This window comes from Tiliqua scincoides, chromosome 12, assembly GCF_035046505.1.
Source record: "Tiliqua scincoides isolate rTilSci1 chromosome 12, rTilSci1.hap2, whole genome shotgun sequence".
Taxonomy (NCBI): domain Eukaryota; kingdom Metazoa; phylum Chordata; class Lepidosauria; order Squamata; family Scincidae; genus Tiliqua; species Tiliqua scincoides.
The window spans coordinates 1,856,461-1,882,849 of NC_089832.1; the positions used below are offsets into that span (position 1 = coordinate 1,856,461).

The 26,389-nt window shown below is 48.9% G+C and overlaps 1 protein-coding gene across 2 annotated transcripts in view; it reads left to right on the top strand.

Moving 5' to 3' along the window:
• PLS3 (plastin 3) overlaps nucleotides 1-26,389 on the top strand; it is a 50,063-nt gene that overhangs the window by 22,512 nt on the left and 1,162 nt on the right. For both annotated transcript variants that reach the window (XM_066640266.1, XM_066640267.1), the window contains exons 2-15: nucleotides 5,632-5,723; nucleotides 10,386-10,473; nucleotides 11,712-11,875; nucleotides 12,031-12,160; nucleotides 13,331-13,463; nucleotides 14,308-14,389; nucleotides 15,346-15,511; nucleotides 16,941-17,083; nucleotides 19,136-19,231; nucleotides 21,920-22,115; nucleotides 23,035-23,113; nucleotides 23,275-23,389; nucleotides 24,641-24,778; nucleotides 24,909-25,028. In XM_066640266.1, the coding sequence (XP_066496363.1) occupies nucleotides 10,407-10,473; nucleotides 11,712-11,875; nucleotides 12,031-12,160; nucleotides 13,331-13,463; nucleotides 14,308-14,389; nucleotides 15,346-15,511; nucleotides 16,941-17,083; nucleotides 19,136-19,231; nucleotides 21,920-22,115; nucleotides 23,035-23,113; nucleotides 23,275-23,389; nucleotides 24,641-24,778; nucleotides 24,909-25,028 (1,629 nt within the window). In that variant the 5' untranslated portion in view covers nucleotides 5,632-5,723; nucleotides 10,386-10,406. The remainder of the gene's footprint in view (nucleotides 1-5,631; nucleotides 5,724-10,385; nucleotides 10,474-11,711; nucleotides 11,876-12,030; nucleotides 12,161-13,330; nucleotides 13,464-14,307; nucleotides 14,390-15,345; nucleotides 15,512-16,940; nucleotides 17,084-19,135; nucleotides 19,232-21,919; nucleotides 22,116-23,034; nucleotides 23,114-23,274; nucleotides 23,390-24,640; nucleotides 24,779-24,908; nucleotides 25,029-26,389) is intronic.

The window sequence follows — 26,389 nt, forward strand, 5'->3', positions numbered from 1 at the left end:
GCTATGCACCAAAAAGCCAGCCAGCCTCCCCCAAACCATTGCCGCAACATGTTGGAGATCACCATGTTTAGAAATGTCCTTGTACAATGACAATAAAGTATTTATCTTAACTTATTTATCTTATCTTATCTTAGAAGAAAAAACTAAGGCAGATTCTTCGAAAGCGATTAGGTGTGACAACAAAGAAAGAAACCTCCATTTACAGAGGCCAGAGGAGCAATGATAAAATGGTGATGCTTAGTATTTATTATTATTATTAACTTTGTTTTTACCCCACCTTTCTCCCCGGAGGGGCTCAAGGCAGCTTACAAACAAGGTTAAAACAAATTTAAAAATCTAATTTAAAAACAGATAAAAACATAACGACATATCATAAAAACAGTAGTCAGATAAAAAAGTAGTCAGGTAAAAGAGCATAGCGCAGCAAATTAGAAAAGAATCGGGCCTGTAACCGGATGTTAAAAAAGATATTAAAAGATGTTAAAAAGGCCAGGAACTCAGAAGGCTTGTCTAAACAGAAGGACCTTCAGGCCTCGCCAAAAGTTTCAAGAGAGGGAGCAGTTCTTAAGTCAAGGGGAAGGGAATTCTATAGTGTTGGTGCCACTACTGAGAAGGCCCTATTTCTTGCCGCTGCCCCAAGTACCTCCCTAGGCGGCGGCACTTGTAAAAAGGCATTCTCTGATGACCTGATTTATACTGTATAAATTGATTGTATTGTATTTTGATGACCTCTGATTTATATTGTAATCCTGTATGCTCAAACTGCTCTATGTACTTTTAATCAATGGACTTTGCAACAACCCTGCAAGGTAGACCATTTATGGTTTCCCTGTGACAGGTGGTGATAAAGGCTGAGCTAGTAAGGTAGCATCCAGCTGGTGACTGCTTTGGTGAGCTTGGGCTGTAGAAGTGCTGAGCCAGGGATGCTGTGGCTCTTAGCTCGCACCTTCACTTCCTCTCTGTTCACCTCCACTTCCATCATGGCCTTAATTTTTTTGTTGTGTTTTAATGAAGGGTGAGCTACCTTGTAAATATTTATAGTCAGGGTGAAGTATAAACTTTTAACAATGCCAGTTGTGCAAAGGCATCTAGCTAAAATAGGCAGTGCCGTGGACCATGGCTGTAAGCGCCTAAAAGCGATTTGGCTAATTGGCCTCTTCCAGCATCCTCTTTTCAACCACAGCTCAACTCTGGGAAGCTCAGGAGTGGGGCAGAAAGACAGTGGTTGCTTGCCCCACTGTTTGCCCCTAGCATCCGGCATCCAAAGATGTAGCCTCTGTATGTGGGAGTTCCAGTCAGCTCTCCTTGGTCTTTACATTTTTGTCTTGAAGCACCAAGACCCTGCTGGGCTACAGACTTAATTTTTTTAAAAAAATTATTGATAAAAGAACACAAACATATATAACCCCCCCCCCCCCCACACACACACACACACTCCGGTTGCTCACTCTTCAGCCATGTGACTTCTAACCGAACAATGTCTGTACACATACAACAATGCACACCTAGTTGCAAGCAGCTTTTAAAATGTGTTGCACCATCAGGACATGCATAAAATGAAAGCTGCAGCAAGCATTGCCAGAGCAGGGAAACTCCCTTTGCCTTTGATCATAATAGGGGCAATGAAAGCTCCTGTTCACAATGGATCTCCTTGCAGTTTGATGACCCATATTCAGTGGCGTAGCTAGAGGGGGTGCAGAGTGCTAAGTTTTGCAGGAAGCCTCACCACAGCTGCAAGGGCCCCTCCCCTTTGAAGCCATTTCAGGTGGGGGAAGCAAAATGTGTAATTTAAAGTTACTGTTGGCATCTTTCAGTCTCAGAAGACTATGGTGTCACGCTCTGAATGGTGGTTCTGGAACAGTGTCCTCTCCAGTGCGCGAAGCCTGGGTAAAGTAGGTATGGAGGATAGGCTGTTACCCATGCAGCAAATCCCCCCTCTCCACGTCGCTGAAATGGTCCAATGGAAAGGCAGAGGCCAATACGGTTGGTTCCAGCGGCCTCGCAGGAGTTGCCAGAACACGACTGTGTTCAGCCATGAACTGCCTCAGGGACTCCGGCTCCAGATTTTGCCTCGAGGTTGACTCCTGAAGCCTTTTCCATAACTGGATGTAGCCACAAGGCAGTGGAGGTTTGGGATCCGAGTTTTCCTTCTCTCAGATGAGCTGCCTTCCCAGGCTGACGAGTCCCATCTACCCGGTGGCTGTTTAGTCGCCTCTTACGACAAGTACAGCCAAACTGAGGGCTTTAAATTTAAATTTAAAGTAGAATGCAATTAAACAAACCGCTTCGAAACATCTCTGTTCTATCAAAAGGTATGACCAAAAAACCAGTGGGACGGGGCAATGGTGCATCACCACACTCACCACCCGGGTTTTTACCCCACTCAGTGCATGGGAGGAGGTCCATCTTGGGGGTGATGTGCTGGCTTCCCGCACCGGGTGTCCCGAACCTTAGTGACGCCACTGGTAAAGTTTCTGTAAATGTGAATTGTCTGGGAAAGTAGAGTTTCCCCACAGTAGCAGCTAGAAAGGTAAAGGATTTTGATGTGTAGGAATACTCTCTTGTGCATTAACCCATTTTTGCCCTGCCCACAGGTGTACACACTTGGTCCCTGTTGTGTATATGCATGTTGAGCAGAAATGGCTTAATGTGTCCCCATGTGCAGGATTGCTATCCCCCCCCCAGTCCAGGGCAAATTGTGATTGCTTGAAAAGAGTTTGTGGCACTGAAGACCATCTATCAGGGCCCTCAGCCATAAAATGTGGACTGCACTTCTTGCTCTTGAGACGTAGTGGGTAGAAACCAAAGCACTGGCAGTCGCAGCCTGTTTGGTGGGTGCCTTGGAGCGTCTTTTGGTCCACGCCCCATTAAGCAGGACAGCTACAGTGCCTTTTGCCTTGGTTTGGCAGGGCTGATGATTCGGGCCTGAGTCAGCACAATCTGATTGGGCTTGGCTGCCGTGGCCTCCAGTTGGGCGTTCCCTGACCTTGCGACTGACTCCTTCCCCTGGCAGCCGATTGCATCCAGCCAGTGAAAGCAAATGTTTGTTCACAAATGAGTTAAATACCTCCGTTGATTAAATAAATAGCAACTTTGTCAGTGAGACACGATGTTATCGCTCTGTCAACAGTCACCCTCCTTCCCATGGGTGGATTCTTCTCCGCCTGGCCAAAACTCTGCGGCACAGTCCTCAAGTGCCTTATTTTTCTTAAGGCAGGTTATGCCTCCAAATGCCTTCAGCATTTGCCCCGAGCAGTTCTATATTGTGAGATTTGTTGCTGGCAGAAAGACTTTGCAGTAGTGCCAAGACGTTTTTCCAGATACCTTGAGGGTTTCTGGGAGAAAGTCTGCTGTCTGATTAATTGGGAAACTTTTTAGTTGATCAGAATGTTTTCTTTAAGAGACTCGGGCAGTGTTTCTCAAAATGCGGGTCAGAACCCACTAGGTGGGTCGAGAGCCTATTTCAGGTGGGTCCCTATTCATTTCAATATTCTATTTTTAATATATTAGGCTTGATGCTACTGTGATATGTGACCGCATCTAGGGAAATGTTACAGCTCTGTACTTTGAACAGGCTACTATGTGTATGCTTTTAACAATGATAGTCAATGGGACTTACTCCTGGGTCAGTGTGTGTAGGATTGCAGCCTCGGATTGTTAAACGTTGTCCTGCTTGATGATGTCACTTCTGGTCATGACATCACTTCAGGTGGGTCCTGACAGATTCTCATTCTAAAAAGTGGGTCGCAGTGCTAAATGTGTGAGAACCACTGGACTAGGGTCATCGGACAAGCACCCTGTGCCCCTGTTGTTCACCGTTCCATGGTTAGATGTTTGGGAATGTACCAGTTTATGGTCTCTGGGGGGCCCTTGCAAAAGTAGGAAGAAGTGTGGATGGAATTGAAAGAAGCAGCACTGAGAGGAGATGGAGTGACAGCAGCAGGGAAATGAAATAAAAATTAAGGGATCAGGAAGCAGGCTGGGAAAGGGAAGGGCTGTTCTAGGTGAGGGGTTGAGGGAAGGGGTGCTGGAGCAAACCAGGACTCTTAATGGGGTGTGTGTGTGAGTCCACTAGAAGCCGGGTTCAGGCTCTAATGGTAGATGTCATCATGTCAGAGCGGGACTGCAGGACTCCCCTCAAGTCAGAGCTCAGCTAGTTAATGGGGTGGTCCTCTGTGTTCCGTTCTGTCCTCGGAGCTCCAATTTCTCCTTAAAGGAGAGGAAAAAACATGCCTCCAGCAGAGCATTTCAGAGTGGTACTGCAGCCACAAGCAGTGCCTCTGGCGTGGAAGGAATTTGGCAAACAAGGAAGCAGATCAGTTCTTGGGCCTGGAAGTGGTCCCAGCAGAGCTGGTTGCCCTGCAGATGCTCTTTTCTGCCTCGCTGGGCTTGGGGCACGCACCCTGCCCTGACACAAACTATGTGCAGTCAGGCTCTTCCCACCCAAAGGCTCCTTCGCACGTCCTGACCCAGAAGGGGGTCTCTCTGTGTGAGTGTGTGGTGCTCACTGAGTCCGAAATCTGGGTCTGGTGCACAGTGACAAGGCACGTACTTGACCCCAAGAAGCCGCTGCTGTGGCTCCCAAGTGGAAATGTTCCAGGGAAACACCGAGCATCTCATTCTCTGCAAAGGGAGGTAGAATCAGGTTTAGTTGTGACTTCGGAATGGGGCTGTTGTATCTCTGGAGTCTGGCCAAGGGAATGCTGCTGGACTGGATCTTCACTCCTTTGAGTTCAGGCTGGCCTTTGTCGCAGGGGGCCCTGGAACTCTGTTTCCCTTGGGGCATTGAGGAGGAGGCCTTATTCTTGGAGATAACATTGCTAAGCCAAGGAGGCCCTGTGCAAACCCCCAGGGCTGCTTTCAGTAGTCGCTTTGATTCTTAGAGACTCCAGGCCCTCCTGGGGGGTGGGCGGGCTGCTTTCAAACAGCCTAAAGCCCCCTTCTGTGGAGTTGGTGCCTCTAGGCCAGCCCTGTGTGCTGCCACCACCTCTCCAGGGCAGCCCTGCTCTTCTGGAGGTGGGAAGGATTGAACCTGGGATTTGTTTTGCATTTGGAGCAGAGGCTGTTCTCCAGAGTTGTTTGTCCTGAACTGGCTCAGGTCAGAACACTGGGCCAACGAGTCACGTCAGTCTTGCGTAGGTTCCTTCTGCGTCTTCTGCAACCCTGTGTAGGAGTGGGCTGTGCATGTGCTCTGCTTGGGGCTTCCTGGAGAGTTTTTACAGCCTCTGTGAGCTCGGAAGCAGGAGAGAGTGAGACCAGGAGCGTCTGGAGCTGCTGCAGAGGAGAGCCTCATGGCTGTACTTGGTTCTCATGGGGGGGGGTGTTCATCTGCAGCAGCCAAACCTTGGCGGAACCTCACGACAGAAATGGGGCTGTGGCGAATAACTTGTGTCCCACCCCATCGAGAGTGGAACTTGGTGGCCTTCAAGGTCCTGCCCGACGGCAGTCTTCCCCACCTGACCCCGTCCCACAAAGCCTCTTCCCGCCGTGTGTGAAAACAAGCAGGGTGGTTTTATGAGCGCACTGGGCTTCCAAAAGGAAAGCTGACCTCGCTGTTTTCCTGTGTTTTAATAGCGTCGGCCAGGACAGGCATTGTTAACGGGTGCTTCTGTCTCTCTCCACCCCTCCCAGGCCCTACAACCCTGCAGCCGGGATCTCTGGGTGTCGACAGCAGCTTCTATGTGTTCCTGATTCAACGAGTGACCCTGTTGCAGAACATATAGGTAAGGAGAGCCTTAGAGGTGCCTGTGGTGGCGTTCATGCTTGTATGATTTAATACCTTCTTAAAACCCACTCCCGTGGGGGCTGGGGATCAGAACAGACTCTCAGTTTGGCTGTACTTGTAGTAAGAGGAAGGCAGCTCATCTGAGAGAAGGAAAACTCTGATCCCAAACCTCCACTGCCTTGTGGCTACATCCAGTTGTGGAAAATGCTTCAGGAGTCAACCTCGAGGCAAAATCCGGAGCCGGAGTCCCTGAGGCAGTTCATGGCTGAACACAGTCACGTTCTGGCAACTCCTGCGACGCCGCTGGAACCAACCGTATTGGCCTCTGCCTTTCCATTGGACCATTTCAGCGACGTGGAGAGCAGGGATTTGCTGCATGGGTAACAGCCTATCCTCCATACCTACTTTATCCAGGCTTTGCGCACTGGAGAGGACACTCTGTTCCAGAACCACCATTCAGAGTGTGACACCATAGTCTTCCGAGGCTGAAGGATGCCAACAACAAAACCCACCCACCCCCCAGGAGCTCAGAGTGGTGTTCGTTGCTGTATCTCCCGTCTCCCTCCCCCAATTTCCTGCCCTGTTGCACAACTTCTCCTCCCCCTGGGTTGGCCTTGGGAGCTGCCTTGCCCCGAGTCAGCCCCTTGGTCCCTCACGTTCAGCACTGCTGATGCCGTCTGGCAGCGTCTCTCCAGGGTTTCAGGCAAGGGTCATTCCCAGCCCTCCCTGGCACACTGCCAGGGATTGAACCTGCATGACCACAAAACTTGGCCACAAGCTGGCAACTGGGAGTCAGAAATGATCCTGGCTCTAATCCACGACTCCCAGTTACTAACTGGTGGCCAACACATCTCTTACTTGGCCAGAGTCTGCCCTGGATTTCGGTTGTGAGCTGGGCTGCCTGGGCAATGAAACCGCAGCAGCAAGTAGGGCTTGCAAACTCTGAGCTGTCAGTCCCAGCGGCAGAGCCCTGTTCGACATCTCTGCAAAAAGCTCCCTGCGAGCTGTTTACCTGCAGTGTGCTGAGGCTTCCTCGGCCTCTCTCCCCTGGGCTGCTGCGTAACCTGTGTTTGAACTGTGGGTTGAACCGGTTTATTTTCTACAGCTGTATTACTGCTGTGCTGAGAGAAATACCACGTTAGTCCTTGGCGTATTCGCCTACATGCTCCCTCTTCCTTTAATTATGCACAGCCGTTGAATTGTCGGTTGCTAAATTGAGCTGTCCAGTTGACCAGCATCTTAACTGGGGCTGCTTGTGCCAGGATGAAGTGCAACCTCCATCCCCTACTCTTGCTCAACCACTTTTAATCTGTTAAACAGATAGATATTATCAGCTTTCACCAACAGTAGGAGCGTGAGGCCTGGCGGAAAATAAGTCTTCCTCTTCCCCCCAGCTTTCCTTTCGTGCAAATGTTGTGGTTTCACTTCACATTTGTGCGTGTGGGGAAACGATCCGCTTTTGTATTTTTGTGAGAAATCTCCTGGCCTTTGGTGAAGGAACTTTCATCTCTGCGTGTGGAGTCATTTCAGCCAGAGGAATTGAAACTGCCCTATATTTGTGTGTGTGTGTGGCCCTGTACACAGGGAGTGGCTTTCCAATCCAGTTGGAATCCAGATCAGGATGTGCAGGACATGCTGTTGGCCGTCCAAGCAAGATGGTGGAAGGAGAGTTCTGTTCTTTGATGTGATGGTGTGAGTTTCTGGTTGTCCCCATGTCAAAGGCATCCTGGAGCTGGAGAAGGGCACCCAGAGTAGGTCGAAGCCCTTTCCAGAAAAGAATGGCTGAAGCATTTGGGGGCTTTTTGATTTAGGGAAAAGAGGACTGCAGAGGGAGCAGGATGTGATGGGCCCTTGTACAGTCATGCTGGCTACAGCGAAAGTGAATATAGAAGCTGTTTCTCTCCGAGACTAGAACTCAGGGTTATCTTATCAAATTAACTGTAGATATAGGGCAGGTGAGGAAAAAGTGCTTCACACAACACAGAACTCATGGAATTTGCTATGTAAGGTCAGGTACTGGCATCTGGTTTGGATGACTTTAGACAAATTATTAGATTTTTAGAAACCACTTTTTGAAAACTTTACAAAGAGCCCTGTTAGCCAAGTTAGTAGGTGGAACCTCCAGCTCCAGAGGCAGTATACCATTTAATAATAATAATAGTAATAATAATAATAATAATAATAATAATAATACAGGTATTTCTATACCGCCTTTCTTGGTCCTCAGATTTCTCCTTAGACTTTATTCAAGGTGGTTTACATAGGCAGGCAAATTAAATCCCCGTAAGGATTTTTACAATTTGAAAGAAGGTTTCTATCTTTCAAGAAACCACAACATTCAGATGTTTCTTTCTTGATCTGGTTGCACATCCTGGCCTCCATCCTCCCACGCTCAGAGCAGATGGAATAGCTCAGCTCAGCTTGTCAGCTGCTTCAAGGTTTCACGGTGCCGGCCTCAAACTGGCGACCTTCGGATGTTATCTTCAGGCAAATGGAGGCTCAACCCTCTAGACCAGACCTCCTGCCCTGTAGGAGGTGCTGGTGCATTTAGTAGGTGCTGGTGCATTCAGCTCCTACTTGTAAGTTTCTTACTTGAGGTTCTTGGTGTTGGCCACTGTGAGAAGCAGGTTACTGGCCTTGATGGACCTTTGGCTTAAGGGAACAGGGCTCCTGACCTTGCTGTGATCGGCTGATATTCTGGGCCACCCTGGATTCAGCATGGCACACCAACCCACGAGGATGGAATGGCAAGACTCAGCATAAAAACTGCTTGTGAACAAAGCTGGAGACCTACAGCCAATGCTTTCCTGATGGAATAGAAGCACAGCTTTCCTTTTGTGAAATCGTCAGCATGGCAAGAGCCAGGGTGTTGACAGGTTTCTCCTCCCTTTCCCCCAGCCCAAAGGCAAGGGGTCGCACAGCCAGACTCTGAACCAGGCCACACTTTGAGAGTTCAAGGAGAGCAGCAAGGTTGATTGTCGTGCTGTGTGGACACTGCTAGGTTGCCCAGGAACAGCGGTCGCCAAACTTGCAACCATCATCTGACAAAAATGCGGTCCTTGTTCAGATTGGAGCTTACCGTTCTGCTTCTGTGCCTCATATGTGTCCAGTAGATCTGGGCATCAGGACGCTCTGGGCAGTTTGTCTATTGCCCGTTGTCCCAGAAGGCTGTGCAACTAGACATCTGTGCAGACACAGCTGCTCAGAGCGTCCCGGTACCCAGATCTACTGGAAATACATGTGGCGTGGAGGTGGAGTGATAAGCTTAGCTTATGGGGATTTCCCCAAACCCCGAATCCGGTCCCTGGGCCGGGGTTTGGAAAGCCCTGCTCAAGAATGTGAGCCATGCTGCAAGCAGTTGTTCACTCTAGCCACCTTCTAGTATGATCTGAGACTGAGAGGGGAATTCCCTCCTGACCTCACAGGAGAGCTCAACTCTTTCCGGGAAGCAAACCTGGCCCTGTGGCTTCCCCATATATAGTAACGTTTTTGCAGGCGGGACCAGACCTGCTTCTTGTACGTAGCCTTTTCTTGCTCAGTGTCTTTCTCATCCTTCCCCTGAGTCTGAAGTAGCTTCTTAAGCATACAACGAAGGATACCAAGCTTCATGTTTGCAATTCCTGGCAAATATGTATTCCAGGCATGTTTGCCAGTAAACAGGCTCTAAAGCTTGAATAGCAAAGGGAGCTTATTTAGTTGCTCTGCAAACACAGGCAGGGGAGTTTTCCTGGTGCCATTTCAAACAGAGGAATCTGGCAGGGAGCCGAAACTAGCCAGTGGATGGTCTTGGAGAGGCCCTGAGAGGCTCATTCCATAGTCAGCCTAATGCACATCCTCTTTTTAGTGGAGGATGTGCATTAGGGTGACTATGGAATGGGCCTCTCAAGGCCTCTCCAAGACCATCCACTGGTTAGTTTTGGCTCCTTGCCAGATTCCTGTGTTCCTTGGACACATCCAGTTCCTTACTCATAAATTCTGCTGTGGCAAATTCCTGTGTGGCTGCTGGGAGGGGGTGGGCAGCTAGCAGCAGGTCCTGCTAACAGCAGGTGTACACATTTGGGGAAAGGTGTCCTTATTTCCTTGGAGAAGAGAACAGGAAGGAGCAGGACAGGAAGGGAAGGTGAGCTGAACAGCAGGAGATGCCCGAGAGAGGAAAAGGTCGGGATTCCAAAGAGCTGTAAGAATTCAGGCCAGGTGTCTTGTCCAGTTTTAAGGGGCCAACATTACTGACTGCCTAGATTTCTTTGCACCCAAGTGCTACCTTTGGCCAGGCTTAGTGGCTGCAGCGGCACTGCTTTCGTTGCAAGGGAATATTTTGCAGGTTTCCTCTGCTGCTTTTCCTATGTCCAGTGCACGTGGCGACAAGATTCTGAAGGGCAGTCAGTCTCTGTTCATGTTGTTTTCTAGCAGCAACAGATGTGGCTAAATATTAACGATGTCCATGGCTTATCCGGCACGTGGGGGCAGCACGCCCCTTTTGCGGTTGAAGAAGCTCAGCACCGAGAGGTATATAGGGGGCAGCAGTAGCAGCAACTGAAGTTGGCCCTCTGTGGGTTGCATTGCAGAGTGTGTCCATTTTGTGAGGCTCTTTTAGACACTGGAGAATGTGCTCCCTATCCAATAATGCCTTGCTCTCTCTCTTGTCCCTCCACTTCTTCAGGTACTTATTTTAGTGCATGAGATGGCCAACGTCACCCAGATCTCCAAAGATGAGCTAGAAGAACTCAGAGAAGCTTTTGCCAAAGTCGGTAAGTGGTTTGGTGTCTGGGGGAGCTAGTGGTGTGTTTCCTGCCAGGCTTCTTCCTGGTTGTGCAGTAAAGAGGGCATTTTTGGGGGGTGTCAACTAGCATGTGTTTGCCCTGTTCTTCGGCTGTATTTACACAAGATATTTAAATGTCAGTTTAGGGACAGAGAGGAACTCTGGGGGGCTCTCCCCCACCCCACGTGGCATTCTTTTTGGTGGGGATCAGGTTTCTCTTGCGCTTGATCTGCACCATTGAGCTGTGGATAATATGCCCGCATCCAGTAATTGACCCTCTCCACTTCCCATTGTCTGGCACCCTGAAGTGTCCTGGTATACCTTGAACCAAGTCTTAGGCATCACCTCTGGGCTGTGATCTGACTCCAGAGCAGGCAGTTTCAGGGGTGGATGGATGGACAGTCAGTCAACCCAGGAGAGGCTCTCTGGCTGAGGCTGTTTCTTACAGTATACTACTTAATCCTTTGAACTGGAGAAACGAAGGATTACATTGGAGAGCTGGTGTATGCAAAGCAGGTGGGCCTTCCATGAAAGAGTAAACGGGCATTTCTGGGCCCCATCACTTGCTTTATACGAAATCAAGCCAGGAGGTCCATTGCACTCCATATTGTCTGCCCTCCACTGGCAGTAGCTCCGTTGGACAAAGAAGGGCCCTTCCCTTTATCTGCTGTCTGAACTTTTTAACTGCAGGTGTTGCAGGGGACGTAGTATAAGGCAGTTCATCTGTAGTGGAGGAGGGCATATGAAACTGTGAGGGGAGCTGCAAGGCCTAAGAGGTGGGACTGCACTGAGAGTGAGGTTGAGAGAGGTCTGCGCTCGGATGAGAGTTGACGTGAAAGAGAAGGGGGACTGTCTCAAGTGGAAGTTGGCTTGGTGACTGGATCTGGAAAGCTCTCCGGCGTGTGCTCTTGAGCATGAGCCTGCAACCTGAACAGGGTTTGCAGTGCCTCGGTCTGAGCTACCTGAGGGGAGCCAGTGGAATAAAACGGGTGATGGTGAAGTTTGATCCTCATCCTAAAGTGGCACCAAGATTGGAACTCTGAGGCTGCTGGATTGGCAAACGTGGCATTGGTTTGGAAGGAGATGATTGCTGGCCTTTGAGGGTGGGAAGGTGGTGTGGACCTATTGGGATCATCAAGTTGGAGAGGGCAGTGTTGCCAGGGCAATACTGGGCGAGTCTCAGTGTTCTGTGCTTTCCTCTCTCTGTTTCCGCCTTCCACATGGAAGATCTCAACAGCAATGGATTTATCTGTGACTACGAGTTGCATGAGCTCTTCAAGGAAGCCAACCTGCCTCTCCCTGGATACAGAGTGAGGGAGATCATTCAGAAGCTCATGATCGATGGGGACAAGAACAAAGATGGGAAGATCAGTTTCGAGGAATTTGTTTACGTGAGTAGTCGTTGTGCTTCTGAGGTGGCAAACCTCAGCACCCACCTCCAGATGACTCAGAAATGGCTGGAACCCCATTTTGGAAAACACACATTCTCACCATTTACTCAGATCCATCTCCAGTGCTAGACCCACAGTGTGTTTTCTGCTTGTAGATCTTTCAAGAGGTGAAAAGCAGCGACATCGCGAAAACCTTCAGGAAAGCCATCAACAGAAAAGAAGGGATTTGTGCCATCGGTGGGACGTCGGAGCTCTCCAGCGAAGGCACCCAGCACTCCTACTCAGGTACTCCAGGGACTTGCAAAGCTCAGGGTGTGCAGAACAGTCCCTGTATCAGATCTGAAACATTAGATAGTCCCCTGCCTGTTCTGCAGTCTGTATGGTACAGTCACATCCTACTCCTTTGCATACTTATTCTTAAGGAAGTCCTACAAAGTTCCGTGGGACACGCTTCCCAGAAAGTGTGCATAATCCTGCAGCCCAAATCTTGACATGATGGCTGGATGGAACCTCCAAGTTCAGGGGCAGTCTACCTCTGAGCAACAGTTGCTGACTCCTGGAGGTGTCCGTATGGCCACTGTGGGAAGTTGGATGCCGTGCTTGGTGGATCCACCTTGATTTGATCCAAAAAGGGCTTTTGCATTCTTGGGTCCCAGCTGTGTTTAAACTGCCAGTTCCCAGCTTGTGGCAGGCTCCCAAAGACTCTAAATCCCATGCAGTTGCCCCCTCTGTACCTTTCATTCTCAAGTGGTGCTGGGGGGAGACTGTCCCAAGGTGGTCTGGTGCTTGATGCTGTGCTGAGCTCTGGGAGTGGTAGGTTTTGGTATAGGATTGGGCTTTTGGTCACACTTTTTTTCTCAAATACACGAGCAGGCAATTGGCACTTCTCTCTCCTCTTCTCCCCCACCCTGCTCCCTCCGACAGGCACGTTCCCCCCAATCTCATAATTGCAGTTTATGAGATGAACACCTCTCTTACAGTCCCTGCCCTTGCTTGTCCCTGCGTTCCAAAGGTCCAGAATCACTTGCCTCACATTCTCTCTCTCTCTCTCTCTCTCTCTCTCTCTCTCTCTCCCCCACACCCCCAGTTAAATCCTGTACTTGTTTCAATCATTTCCCCTCACCCCACATTTCTCCTCTATGTGCTCAGTCTGACATCTCTTTGCCAACACTTTCTGGCATAACATTGTGATAACAAGTGGATCACCCTTCTTCAAAACATTTTTCCGCCTTTCCAGGAACAACATATACTTCCCTCTCCAAGCTTCTTGTGCATTTCTTTAATTGTCATGATTTAATTGTGTGACTTATATTAATTAAAAATTAATTGTAATGTAGTAATTCAATGTAAGTAAAAAACCTGGTAGTGTGCCCTGACCATTTTAGTGCCTTGTCAGTGTGCCGTGAGCTGAAAAAGGTTGCAAATGGCTTACTTACAGTCTCTCTTTTCTTTTAGAGGAAGAAAAATACGCCTTTGTGAACTGGATAAACAAAGCCTTAGAAAATGACCCCGACTGCAAGCATGTTATTCCAATGAACCCAAATACAGATGATCTCTTCAAAGCTGTGGGGGATGGGATTGTGCTCTGGTGAGTGGAGAGAGAGGTCTTTGTTCTGGCCAGGTTATGGCTGTAACTGGGGAGGAGAAAGAGGTCTGGAATTATTGCTGCACAAAATTGATCATAAGGTGCTTCATAGTGGATTTCTGCAAACCATTTTACAAGGAAACCTCACCGTGCGCTGAGCTCCCCTTCACTTCATGTTTTTATGCTCCAAATTCAGTCATGGGGGGGGTAGGGGCTGTTCTGGCCTCCCCTAGGAGTGTGGGCTTCTCCAAAGCGGCCCCAGTGTGGTGGAGATCTGCACAGGTGATGTTCCTGCAGCTCACCCACTGCTCGTTTTCTGCAAATGGGCAAAATATTTTTTCTTTTGGTTGACTTGAAAATTAATGGATTGTCCTTCTTCTGCCCTTAGATGGATTGATGTTTCTGTGCTGTTGCTTTCTTATCTTTGCCTGTTGGTTTATTTAGATTGCAGTTGTGTTCAGGATTTTTTTAAAAAATTGAACTGCTTATCAGATTAAAATAGGGCCGGATAAAGATGCAATCCATGTCACCTTCACTAGTTTAAAATAGTATGTGACATTTCAGTATATATCCTCTGCACCAAATGCAGCCATTTGCATGTCTTGTGGTTGACGTTTGATTTCATTTCCCACTAAACGGTCCTGAGGACGTGCTTCTGGCCTGCCACAGTAGAACCTAGATGTCTTGCATTGACCCTAGTGGTGAAAGTCCAATAATAGGTCTTAGTTAGTTTTAAAATATGGTGGGGAATGCATGTTCCTTCAGGAGAAGGGGCAGGAGTGCAAACTGTTACCAGGAACCTTGTTTAGCCTCCCTCTGGAACACTCTTCTTCATTTTCCCCCCCAGTAAGATGATCAACCTTTCTGTTCCCGACACAATTGATGAAAGAGCCATCAACAAGAAGAAGCTGACCCCATTCATCATTCAGGTGAGGCAATCTGCTCTTCCTCTCCTCTTTCCAGAGGCTTAAAATAACACTGGGATTTGTTCATTGATCCCAGGAAATTGCTCTGAGAGAGACGAGTTTTGTATGCTATCAGTTATTAAAGGGACTTTTGTACTGTCCTCCTTGTCTTCGATTGAGCCTCACTTTAAAGGGGCAGTGATCTGTAAACATAAAGCAAAGTGCAGGAAACTGATATGCAGCTGACTCCAGCTTCCTGTGAAGCTTATTGACGTGGACAATTGGTTTGGGACCCAACTTTGAGAGGGGATTTGCTGTGGGCTATCCTAAGCATTACATTAAACACATTTTCCATTTTGTGTTGTGTTCTGCAAGTATCTTTTCTGGAAATGGCCGAATTAGGTGTGCAGGAGGAGTTAACTCTATTCTCCCCCTTCCTTATGCCGTGGTCCTGATGAAAATTCAAACAGCACCTGGGGTGACTTTCTTTGGGGGGGGGGTGTTTGGGGGAGGGAATGCTGCACTCTCCCAGCATCAATTACTTGTAGTTGAGCTGCTCATGTATACAGGAGCATTCGACCTTGATGCCCCTGTCTGGAGTCTGGAGTGGCATGGTCCATTTTGCCGTCTCCTGGTTCCCTCTTCTGCAGGCCGGAATCTGGCTCAAGTCTGGCCACTGATTTTGGGAGAACATTGTGGGGTTTTAGTGCCAAGTTGCACACTCAGACTGGAACATGCATTCCCCCAAAGACTGAAGCATCAAAGTTGTCTGGTATTTCTGAGCTTCAGCAATCCACCCAATTTCAGAGATTGCTCATTTTGAGAGGGGAAGGATTCCTGGTCATTTTGGTGCGTGGTCCATAAGTGTGCCACGTATCCAGTCAGCAGAAGAGGGAGCCAGGCCACTGGCCAAGAGGCAGGTTCCAAGTCGGGAGTTCCCCACATGACACCCTCTTAACCGAGCCCCTCTGTCTCTGCAGGAAAACCTCAACCTGGCCCTGAACTCAGCCTCGGCTATCGGATGCCACGTGGTGAACATCGGCGCAGAGGACCTGAGGGAAGGGAAGCCCCACCTGGTCCTGGGCCTGCTGTGGCAGATCATCAAGATTGGCTTGTTTGCAGACATAGAGCTGAGCAGGAACGAAGGTGAGCCGACCTTGAGCACTTCCCGTCCAGCCTGCCACGCTGCTTGTGCTGTTCATTTGTGGAGCTGCACTCATGGCTTTTGTAAGGGTGGTGCACGGGGGAGAGAACCAGAGCGCTACAGCGCCCTGGACTGAGAATGGCGAGCAACCTACTTTGCCCGCAGAAGGCCCCCAGTTTGGGCCTGGCAGCATCTCCAGTTACACAAGGGGCTCTCCATGACTGGATGGTAGGGAAGACCCCTTCTGAGACCCTTCTAGTCAGGCCAGGAGATGCTGCACCAGATGAACCAGCAGTTCTCACACAGCCCACTTTCAGATGTCCACTCGGCCCCAAAGCCTTCAAGGCAGCTTCAATGGCACCTGAAAGGGTTGGTGACAAGGATAAAAAACTCGGCTCTTTGAAGAAACAGCGGGAAAAAGTTTAATGGATGGGTGGAGAAAGGAAAGTGCTTTGCAGCAGGTCACGGAACCTGGGTGTGGGTCTGTGTGTGTTGACTGAACTTGAGTTCATCCGGAAGCCGTACAAAGAACGTAGAACAGCTTACACGACTAGATTGGTAGTTCCCAAACTTTTTAGCACTGGGACCCGCTTTTTAAAATTGCACTTGATTGGGCCCTTCTAACTTTATGAGACATAAAAAAAGGGTTTCACCTTATTAGCTGCTAAAGCCTCTGTTTTTATCCTTTCTACTATGGTGGGGGGGCACATTCTAGAGTGTGTGTTTGAGCTTCATGTTCATCTGATCAAGACCATCCTGGTGCTTTTGCATTCCCCTTTGCCTGGGCCTTCAAAAGGAGCCCACGCATGTTCACTTACTCGTGAGGTAAATGTGCATGTGTGGCTCAGTTTCATGTTCCGCAGGGCTCAATACATTTTCCTTATCAGCTTGTTGGGGGGGGGCACTTCCTTCTCAAGAGATTTTGGGGCTTGCATTCATTGGATTGGGACCTTTCTGGTGGCATCACATTCCTTTCAGCCTGCCCTTCAAAATGAACCGAGGCACGCTTGCCTACTCAGAAGTAAACATGCACGTGTGGCTTAGTTTCACTTTCCATGGGGCTCAATAAATTTTCCTTCTCAGCTCTCAGCTTGTCATTTTCCTGACCCACCAACAATCAGGTCGTGACCCATTGGTAGGGCCTGACCCACAGTTTGGGAAACACTAGTCTAGGTATGTTCTTATTAGATAGAATAGCTAGAATGCATCTATTGTTGGTTTCACCAGAAAGTACTCATTTGTGATTTTTTAAGAGGACTTACACCAGGGAGTAGACCAGAGTTGAGAACTGTAAAGACTCCTCCCTCGCCCATTGCGGTATTTTTTGAGAGGAGGCCTGAGATTTTAAAAAAGGTGTCCCATCAGATTGACAGGACTGAAATGTGTAACGAACATCTTCATGTCTGTTTGCACTTTTTTCCCTGCTTTCAGCGTTGGCTGCTCTGCTTAGAGAGGGGGAGACGCTGGAGGACTTGATGAAATTGTCCCCAGAAGAGCTGCTCTTGAGGTGGGCCAACTTCCACCTGGAGAATGCAGGGTGGCACAAGATCAACAACTTCAGCTCGGAGATCAAGGTATTGTGAGACGTGTGGTGTTGTGGAAGGCGGGAAGGCTGGATTTATTCTGTGCCGAAATAAGCTAACAGCATACACTGAAGGAAGCTAGAGACGTAGTCTACCTTGTGCACTAATGCTCCAACATACTCTGATGCTTCTATGTGCCACTCTGGGTCCCCTGCCAAGGAGTTGCCTTTGATGTGTTTGCAGTCTGGTTGCATGGGCTTCATTGCCCATCCCTTTGCCGAGCAGAACCCCGGTCAGGCTGTCTTCCAGCCCGAGACCTAGACCATGTATGCAAACTGTGGTTCTGGAGGCGCCACCTTGTGGAGGCAGATTCCCTCCTGCAGCCACATCCGGGGATTGCCCTCTGATTTTGTGGTTTTGCATTGTCCTAGTGGAAAGTGGCAAGGAGCAGGTTTGGGTGAATGACCTTCCATGCAGCTTAGTTAGTATCCAGAGCTGGGCAGCCAGCGAGCAGGTGCAGGCTTTTATTTTGTGCCTTCTGGCTTGCATTGGAGCCCATGGTCCTGAAGTTCCCTCAGTACCACTGCAGGTGGCTGTGTTGATCCTCCACAAACAATCCTGAGTTGGGAAGCATCTTGCTGCAGAGCAGGGTGAGGACAGGACTGTGTGTGCTTCATTTCAAAAAGAAGAGTTGCATGCTGCATCGAGAAAAATGGAATAGAGGCCTATCTCAGTCGTAGCAAGGGGCAAGGAAGGGCAGCTAATGGGCATTCCCTTCCCCAGGCGCTAGGCATTTTATTCCACCATCTCTCTGGCTTTGGAGATTCAGCTGTTGGTGGCCCAGTGACAAGTAAGCGTGAGGTCTGGAGACGCTTGATATTTTGTGACTTTTGGAAAAAGAAAGCTGGAATTCTCATTGTGCACACACAGAGCTCTGGCTGTAGATGGCTCATATAAGCTTTAGTAAAGGATATTTAGTATTCCTCTTTCTAATTGTGTGGGTAGTTTCTGGCTTAGCTTAGTCATTGCTGTCTAGGACAGCTGGCTTTTTTATTTATTCTGTTCTGCATCTTTATCCCATCTTTCCTCTGAGGAGTTTGGGATTGCATGCAGACTTCGCTCCCATTCTTGCCGCTTTATCCTCCCAACAGCCCTGCAGGGTAGGTCAGTTTGAGGAGTGGCGATTGGTCCAAGTGAGCTTCATGACTGAGCAGGGATTTGAACCAGAGTTTCCCAGATGCCCTAACCCCTACACAGCACTGTCTCGCTGGCCTCAGTTATCATAGCAAGTTGGGGTGTCTGCAGGGAAGGCAAGGTATAAATGTATATTGCCTAGGATTTAAGTAGGGCTGTAGTGAGCATTTGAGAGGGAAGTGCTCAAAATGCCAACTCTCTTTTCCAATTCAGGCCCTTTTGTTTTGAGTTGGATAACTGGGCCCAACTTGAATTGGGCCCACCACCTGTTTTGCACCCTCCCCCAAACCAAAACAGGGCATCAAGCTTGGAATGTTGTTTCCAGCCAGGTGTTGTGGGGCTTGTAACTGTGTCACCCATTGTCCCTTCTCATTTGCCCATCTAAAACCCCTTACATGGGGGAAAGGTAGGACTGGTAGCTAACTTGGACTGTTGGAGAGTTTCAACTGGGCCCTAGAAAACCCCCAAGGACTCTGTTGCAGCACTCAAAGAGACACATTTGTGTGGTGGAGCCAGGCAAGAGCCCCCATTTTAACGTATTTGCTGCCTTGTGTGCAAGGGAGGTCATGTTGTGTTGACCGATGATACTGACGTCTTTTGCCTCAAACACAGCCATGAAATGTCTAACCGACTGTAATTCTCTTCTCTTCTTCTTTTTGTGCTTCCCGGATTTCTGCTGTTCCTCCTTTCGCTTGCCTGCCTTCCCCATTTCCTTGCTTTTGCATTTTTTGGTTTTGCAAAGCTTACTGACTTCAGTAACTCTGTCAAGGTACAGAAGCAATTAATTCTTCCACAGTTGTGGCTTGGCATTTTTTAAACATCAGCTGTTTGACTAAGTTTAATGGAATAAAGTACTGCGCTTGTGTCAGTGTTGTCACTTGTCTGTCCTCCTTGCTTCATTCACTCCAGGACTCCAGGGCCTATTTCCACCTCCTCAATCAGATTGCACCCAAAGGGCAGAAGGAAGGAGAGCCGCAGATTGACACCAATATGTCTGGTTTCAATGTAAGTAGCATCTTTGTTGAACTGCTGTGAACCTATCAATCAGTGCAGCAATTTTCAACGACTTTCTTCTCGTGGCACAGTGACCTCTATGGTCTTCACTTCTTGTGATGTCACTTCCAGCTTCCAGGAGACTTTTCTGGGTTCTGCAGCTCTGTTTCTAGGGCAATTGTCTGTAGTCATAAGAACATAAGAACAGCCCCACTGGATCAGGCCATAGGCCCATCTAGTCCAGCTTCCTGGATCTCACAGCGGCCCCACCAAATGCCCCAGGGAGCACACCAGATAACAAGAGACCTCATCCTGGTGCCCTCTCTTGCATCTGGCCTTCTGACATAGTCACAAATTGTCTGCCCCCTCTTCTTCCACCGGGCAATTTGTGACTACAGCCAGTTGCCCTAGAAACAGCTGCAGAACCCAGAAGAGTTTTTCATCGCTTTAGCTGTTGTGCTGCAAACTCCTGTGCTGCACCTGTGGCACACCTGTGGATCTTTTGCAGCACTCCAATGTGCCACAGCACACTGATTGAAAATCCCTGAAGTAGTGGAGCTTGGTGCTTTGTGCTAACTGGGGTATTTGGGAATGGTGACCTCTCATACTGCAAGAACATGGTTCATCTAGTGAAACCCACTGACTGGAATTGGCTCCTCTGAACTGTTTGAAAACCGTTAAAAGTTGAGGCAGACGAGAGAAGGGGCTCCTTCACACAGTGCCAAAATTGGTTTATGGCATTTAATGCCATGACATTTGATGATGGCCTTCAGCTAAGTCAGCTGTAAAAAAGGATTAGATGCATTCAAGGAGGAAGGGATCTCTCACTGGTTACTAGTCGTGATGGCTCATTGGAACCTCCATGTTCTGCTGCAGAATACCTCTGTATGCCAGGTGCTGGAGGTGCAACCCTGAACATAAGAACAGCCCCACTGGATCAGGCCATAGTCCCACCTAGTCCAGCTTCCTGTATCTCACAACGGCCCACCAAATGCCCCAGGGAGCACACCAGATAACAAGAGACCTGCAAGGCTTCCTGGGAATTGTAGTTAAGAACATAAGAACAGCCCCACTGGATCAGGCCATAGGCCCATCTAGTCCAGCTTCCTGTATCTCACAGCGGCCCACCAAATGCCCCAGGGAGCGCACCAGGTAACAAGAGACCTGCAAGGCTTCCTGGGAATTGTAGTTAAGAACATAAGAACAGCCCCACTGGATCAGGCCATAGGCCCATCTAGTCCAGCTTCCTGTATCTCACAGCGGCCCACCAAATGCCCCAGGGAGCACCCCAGATAACAAGAGACCTGCAAGGCTTCCTGGGAATTGTAGTTAAGATCATAAGAACAGCCCCACTGGGTCAGGCCATAGGCCCATCTAGTCCAGCTTCCTGTATCTCACAGCGGCCCACCAAATGCCCCAGGGAGCACACCAGACAACAAGAAGACCTGCAAGGCTTCCTGGGAATTGTAGTTAAGAACATAAGAACAGCCCCACTGGGTCAGGCCATAGGCCCATCTAGTCCAGCTTCCTGTATCTCACAGCGGCCCACCAAATGCCCCAGGGAGCGCACCAGGTAACAAGAGACCTGCAAGGCTTCCTGGGAATTGTAGTTAAGAACATAAGAACAGCCCCACTGGATCAGGCCATAGGCCCATCTAGTCCAGCTTCCTGTATCTCACAGCGGCCCACCAAATGCCCCAGGGAGCACCCCAGATAACAAGAGACCTGCAAGGCTTCCTGGGAATTGTAGTTAAGATCATAAGAACAGCCCCACTGGGTCAGGCCATAGGCCCATCTAGTCCAGCTTCCTGTATCTCACAGCGGCCCACCAAATGCCCCAGGGAGCACACCAGACAATAAGAAGACCTGCAAGGCTTCCTGGGAATTGTAGTTAAGATCATAAGAACAGCCCCACTGGGTCAGGCCATAGGCCCATCTAGTCCAGCTTCCTGTATCTCACAGCGGCCCACCAAATGCCCCAGGGAGCACACCAGATAACAAGAGACCTGCAAGGCTTCCTGGGAATTGTAGTTAAGAACATAAGAACAGCCCCACTGGAGCAGGCCATAGGCCCATCTAGTCCAGCTTCCTGTATCTCACAGCGGCCCACCAAATGCCCCAGGGAGCACCCCAGATAACAAGAGACCTGCAAGGCTTCCTGGGAATTGTAGTTAAGATCATAAGAACAGCCCCACTGGGTCAGGCCATAGGCCCATCTAGTCCAGCTTCCTGTATCTCACAGCGGCCCGCCAAATGCCCCAGGGAGCACACCAGATAACAAGAGACCTGCAAGGCTTCCTGGGAATTGTACTTAAGAACATAAGAACAGCCCCCCTGGGTCAGGCCATAGGCCCATCTAGTCCAGCTTCCTGTATCTCACAGCGGCCCACCAAATGCCCCAGGGAGCACACCAGATAACAAGAGATCTGCATCCTGGTCCTGAGATGATCCTGATTCTGATCCTGATGGATGGTCAGGATGGTCCTGATCCTTATCCTGGGATGAGGCTGCTGTCCTAATGCCCTGCTTCTAGACATCGTGGAGATCTCTATTGGCAGGCATGCTACCCCGGGAGCACTTGCCCACCCCCAGTACTCTAATGGAGGCAAGTCCCCTCCAAGCCAGGCCTGGAGTCCTGGTAGCAGCTCAGGTGGCTCTGGGCTCTGACAATGCTGTATCTGCCCCCCCCCCCGCCCACAGGAGAAGGACGACCTGAAGCGGGCGGAGTGCATGCTCCAGCAGGCCGACCGGTTGGGCTGCCGCCAGTTTGTGACCCCTGCAGATGTTGTCAGCGGCAACCCCAAGCTGAACCTGGCCTTTGTGGCCAACCTCTTCAACAAATACCCAGCACTCACCAAGCCTGAGAACCAGGACATTGACTGGACGCTGCTGGAAGGTGAGCAGGGTGCCAGGGAATGGCGGGAGGGAGGGGGTGGGTGGGTGCAGCCCTGTCTCAGGCTGTCCACAGGCGAATGGCTGCGAGACTCGTCTCCTGTCCTCCCCTCCGAAAGGACAGCATGTTCAGGTGCTTGTTGGTGACGGGCCTGCAGCTCCAGGGCCAAGCCTTTGCTGTGAGTGCAGAAGGCCCCCAGCATCCACCTCCAGGCTGGGCTGGGTTGGGCGCCTTGCCTGGGAACTGTGTTCCGGGCCAAGTGTGTCCCTGTCCTTGGCTGCATAAGACACCTTTGTACACCTCATTCCGTCAGGAATGGGGCAGGTGACCACTGACAGGGAGAGGATCTTTTCTGGTGGTTGCCCCCTGACCCTGACCCTGGAGGGAGGACCTGGAACCTCCCTCCTTTGTAAGCCCCCTCTCCAGCGTACTTGCCTGGTGTTTTCATGTCTGTCTCTGAGATGTCAGCCAGAGTCTCTCCCGTTGGACTAAGTGTTGAATACAGATTATGCTGTGTAACAAAACTTGGAACATTTTTGTGTTCATCTCAATATTTTGTTGTTTCTTTATTGATTTTTGGTGCAAGGATTTGAAAAAATGCCTCTATTTTTGGCATGGCATCAATATTTATGCTACTCTAAAATCTATGCAGTTGTATGATACTCGTTACAATGCATTAGGCTATAGGATTTTTAAAAAACTAAAATTTAAGATGACAAAGTTTTGCAAAAAACCTAAGGTTACTGTTTAAATCAGCGTCTCTGAATTGTATAAGAAACATCAACAATTTTTGTGTTGCACGTTGTTAAGTTTATTGGAATGTTTTGTCGGAGTATATAAATAGTAGTGTTTTGTGCAACATGTAAATCCCTTTTAAGTAAAAATAGGTTCCTCTTCACTCCCCCCCCCCCATCTTGTTTAGGCGAGACCCGAGAAGAGAGAACCTTCCGCAACTGGATGAATTCTCTGGGGGTCAGCCCCCACGTGAACCACCTCTATGCGTAAGTTTTGCGCTTGGTCAGACTGGCTTGCTGGAAAGGCAGTTCTTACTAAATCCTGAAAACTGACCCAGTTTCCTGTTGGCTTTTAAGAAAAGCAAAAAAAAACAAAAACAAAACACACTTATCCTCAGCAGTGCTAATTGAGGCTCTCTGTTTTTCAGTGACCTGCAAGATGCGCTAGTGATTTTACAGCTCTATGAAAAGATCAAAGTCCCTGTAGACTGGAATAAAGTCAACAAGCCCCCATACCCTAAATTGGGTGCAAACATGAAAAAGGTAAACATAGTTGGGTGTCCTTTCAAAGGCTTCAGGAGTCAACCTCAAGGCAAAATCCGGAGCCGGAGTCCCTGAGGCAGTTCATGGCTGAACACAGTCATGTTCTGGCAACTCCTGTGACACCGCTGGAACCAACCGTATTGGCTTCTGCCTTTCCATTGGACCATTTCAGTGACGTGGAGAGGGGGGATTTGCTGCATGGATAACAGCCTATCCTCCATACCTACTTTACCCAGGCTTCGTGCACTGGAGAGGACACTCTGTTCCAGAACCACCATTCAGAGCATGATACCATAGTCTTCCGAGACTGAAGGATGCCAACTAGCTTTCCTTTCCAGGGTTTTCAAATTTCCTTGTCCCTTGGAAACCTTGATACGCCTGGGGTCCATTTCATGCTTAAAGAACCACGAATCCATTGCTTAGTGTTATCAGCATGTGATATTCAAAGCTTCTGTTCCTCCCTTGGCATAAACTGCAGTTTCCTGTTTTCATCCAAGCTCTGGAAACTGTGGCTTTGTACAAACCACAGTTAATTTACAACCTCAGCTGTCAAACAAATTTGAATGAAATTAGAAAAAATGCAGTACACAACAAACTAGAAATGGAAGCTTTGTTTGCTCCCTTGGTGCACAGGACTTGACATTCATGTGTGCGTGTGCTTCTCATGCTAAATCATAGCTTGGTGTGTTGTCCAAAGCAAGGCTAGGTTTTTGTTTGCTGAGAAACCCTTTTGTGCACAGCAAAGGATTCTGTTCCTAAGGCAGGCTTCAGAATAGGAGCTCATGGTGGGACTGCCTGAAACTGTGGCCCCACCCTCAGCTCAGAACACCCAAATGCTCTCCTTTCGTTGCACAATGCAATGCTTGTTGTGCTTCCTTCTGGGAGTAGCTTATCCATGATTACTGATCTCACTGAGAAATCCTGATGGAAAAACCCCAGAGTTCCCTGTACACATTTGAAAATCATGGCTGTAATCTGTAACCAGGCCTTTGATAGAACTTTGATAGACTGAACGCCTCTGAATCTGTTTTCTGAACATCTAAGTAGCCTTGGAAAATCAGGAAGGACCCACAGTGTCGTAGACAGTGCATCAGGTTCATCTCCAGTTGAGAAGATTTGGGGCTGTAGGGAACCTCTGGGCTCCCAGACATCAAGCTGCTTGAACCAGTGCGATAGAAAGCATTCTCCTTTCACAGCACAAAATCTGACTGATTTCTCTCTTCCCCCAATTCCCCTTTTCTCTGTATCCAGCTAGAAAACTGCAATTACGCTGTTGACTTGGGGAAGCACCCAGCCAAATTCTCCCTGGTTGGCATCGGTGGGCAAGACCTCAATGATGGGAACCAGACGCTCACCCTGGCCATGATGTGGCAGCTGATGAGAAGGTACCTTTTTCTGGCTCTTGAGCTGCCACCTCCTCAGTGCTGAGCTTCAAACTGTGCAGTTTTATTCCCTGCAAAAGTTGTTCCCTGTTTTTGCCTGATAAGCATCACCGTCTCCCCTTTCCCTGCCCAGGCACACTCTGAACATCCTTGCGGATCTTGGAGATGGTCAGAAAGCGAATGATGACATCATAGTGAGCTGGGTCAACAGGACTTTGCAGGAAGCCGGGAAATCGAGTTCCATCCAGAGCTTTAAGGTCAGGACATGTGAGCCTTTTCCCTTCCTCTTTTAAAGGGTATGGGCTGGATTCCTAGCTATCATGCTTGTTAAAAGATGCCTGCAAATCTGCATGCTGGATCTGTGCAGTGAAGGTGTCCGTGACCATTCATAGTGGCCTCACATACGTTGCCAGCCTAAGAATTTGTCGACATTTGGATAGCAGGCAAAGGCTTTTCTCTCTTGGAATAGCATGTCCCCTATTGGCACCTCTACTGTGAACAGTTTGCCAAGTCCCAGAACCCATTAATGGTATAGGCCAAGTTCCACCTGTCTTTGTATCGCACCGCTTCAGATTGTGAGGAGAGGGCTGGAAGGTCCTTGCATGAGTGAATGCTCCTTCATACAAGGTCAAAAACAACCTCAGATCAGTTGGATAGCTACAATTTTAAGGGAGAGGACTGGCCTGTCTATCTTGGAGCAGTTCTAGCACAAAACGCTCCGTTGTGCAGTCTGGAATGGATCAGCCCACTCACAGTTGATTTGTCCTGACCATGATCTCACTGAGAAATTCTGATTAAAAACCCCTGAATGCATCTGAAAACCATCACTCTAGCCTTTGACCAGGCCCTTAATAGAACAAGTCTTTGAACTCCTCTGAATGTATCTGTACATCTAGTAACCTTGGAAAATCAGGAAAAAAAATCTGCACCATAGCATGGGTCATGACAATTATATTTCCAGAAAAACCAAAGACAGTATGTGGGTAAAATGACATAGGGCCCAATCCTATCCAGTTTTCCAGTGCCGGTGCAGCAGTGCCAGTGGGGCATGCACTACTACCTGTGGTGGGGGAGGCAGTCATGGTGGCTTCCTCAAGGTAAGGGGATGATTATTCCATTTTAGCAGGGGGAGAGTAACTGGCCCACCTCACCCCAGCAGTGTCTTTTCTAGTGGCTGTCTGCTGGGGTTCTTTTTGCATCTTTTTAGATTGTGAGCCCTTTTGGGACAGGGAGCCATTTGGTTGTTTGATTTTTCTCTGTAAACCGCTTTGTGAACGTTCAGTTGAAAAGCGGTATATAAATACTGTTAATAATGTTAATAATAATAATCTCAGCACTGAATTGTGGTTGCACCAGTGCTAGAAATTTGGATAGGATTGGGCCATACAGAGAGGAAGTTTTGCACATATGTAGCTGTGGACGTTCATCTCTTGAGCCATTGTCACAAGTAGTCTGGCTAAGGTCTAGAAGTAGTTTGAGCGCCTGTGTGAGATGTGGCTGAAGGAGACACCAGTTTGCACAGGCATGTATGTTCCTTAGTTCAGCACTAGAGGGCGTGAATGTACAGTTCTCCCTTCCATTCCTTTGGTGGATTTTTTTTTTTAACGTGTGGCCATCT